The sequence below is a fragment of the Belonocnema kinseyi genome, chromosome 6, assembly GCF_010883055.1.
Source record: "Belonocnema kinseyi isolate 2016_QV_RU_SX_M_011 chromosome 6, B_treatae_v1, whole genome shotgun sequence".
Lineage (NCBI taxonomy): Eukaryota > Metazoa > Arthropoda > Insecta > Hymenoptera > Cynipidae > Belonocnema > Belonocnema kinseyi.
The window spans coordinates 23,384,839-23,386,156 of NC_046662.1; the positions used below are offsets into that span (position 1 = coordinate 23,384,839).

At 36.3% G+C, this 1,318-nt stretch overlaps 1 protein-coding gene across 1 annotated transcript in view; it reads right to left on the minus strand.

The window, feature by feature from the left end:
- The window catches only part of LOC117174544, a 24,935-nt gene extending 24,157 nt beyond the window's left edge, over positions 1–778 (minus strand). Inside the window, exon 1 of the mRNA XM_033363748.1 lies at positions 639–778. Within this exon, the coding sequence (XP_033219639.1) occupies positions 639–715 (77 nt within the window). The 5' untranslated portion in view covers positions 716–778. The remainder of the gene's footprint in view (positions 1–638) is intronic.
- Positions 779–1,318: the final 540 nt, after the last annotated feature.

Genomic DNA, 1,318 nt, shown 5'->3' on the forward strand with positions numbered 1-1,318 from the left:
TTTCCATTTTTCTTAACGAACAATTTTTTTTCAATTGGTTATAAAAACACGTAAACTCAGAAGATGTGGACTGTGACTGCACCATATATCTAGTCGAGAGTGATGCTGACTGAAAACAGATGATTTGGAGCGATTCGCGCACCATCTGTTGGTCATTCTAAGGACTTATTGAACTACCCTCGTAGAATCTTTAAATATCTTTTTTTTAAACGCATTTTTTTGTATTATATTTCAAAGTAATTTGGGGACGATACGCACGACAATTTGCAAACAACAAATTTGGACCACCCTAAGCTTCAATGTAGACCGAATAAATTAATAATAGATTATTATATATAATTAAATTAAAAATAGAAACTAATTTATTGAGTGATTTTAAAAGAGAGCCAATACGTAAAAGTATGTTCTTTATTCTTTTTGAACAGTTTGCTTGCTATCCATTTTGTCTTAAGAAGATAAAAATGAAGCGAAACGTTGAAAGTAAATTATGGTGAGTTCATTTTTCTTCCTGCTTGCCAAATCGGAAAAAATATGAGTCGTACTTTAGAGTGATATTTTGCTGCTTCGACGAAAAAGTAAAATTCTTGCCCTCGGCAGAGTGCACACATTGAGAACCTTGAAAATCAGGTCGCACTTACCCGCGCTGAAAGAGATCGACATTGTAGAACTTGCAAAGCTCGAGAGAAAACTCGAGAGTGGCCTGTAGATCGCTCATTTCTCTTCGCGACGGACGAAACCGCCCTCACCCGTTTCCTCCACCCTCAACTGGGAACCGTATGAAGATCTGCTTTACCCACGACCACGGTGTTCGCAGGAAAAGTCTTCAGGATGATGACAGTGCGCTTCTCAACGTCATCTTCACCCATCGTGAGCCACCAGTTCAACGCTCGAAATACCCTAGGCAATCAGTAAAAAAAATAATAGTTAGTCACAGAAAAGATACAGTCGGTTCCAAAATAAGTTTTTTAAAGAATAACTACATCAAAGTTCGTGAGTACCACTAAAAATCACTGCTGACTTTAAAATGTGATTACGTTTCGGTCACGTCGATGAAGCAGTTCAATTAAAATTATTTTGCAAAACTCTTTAAACTATTTGATCGAAAACTTTAGAAATAATTAATAAGAACTTTAACTTTTTTATAATCTCGCATTCGGGACAGGGCTGACCGTATTAGTTGAATTTTGACAATTGAATTCTCGGACTAGAGCTAGAACTCAAAATTGGCAGGTAGACAGTTATAAAGTTTGTAGATTAAAATCAGTAAATACAGTTCACTCGGTTGTGTATCCGATCTAGAAAAACGGTAATGCATTTT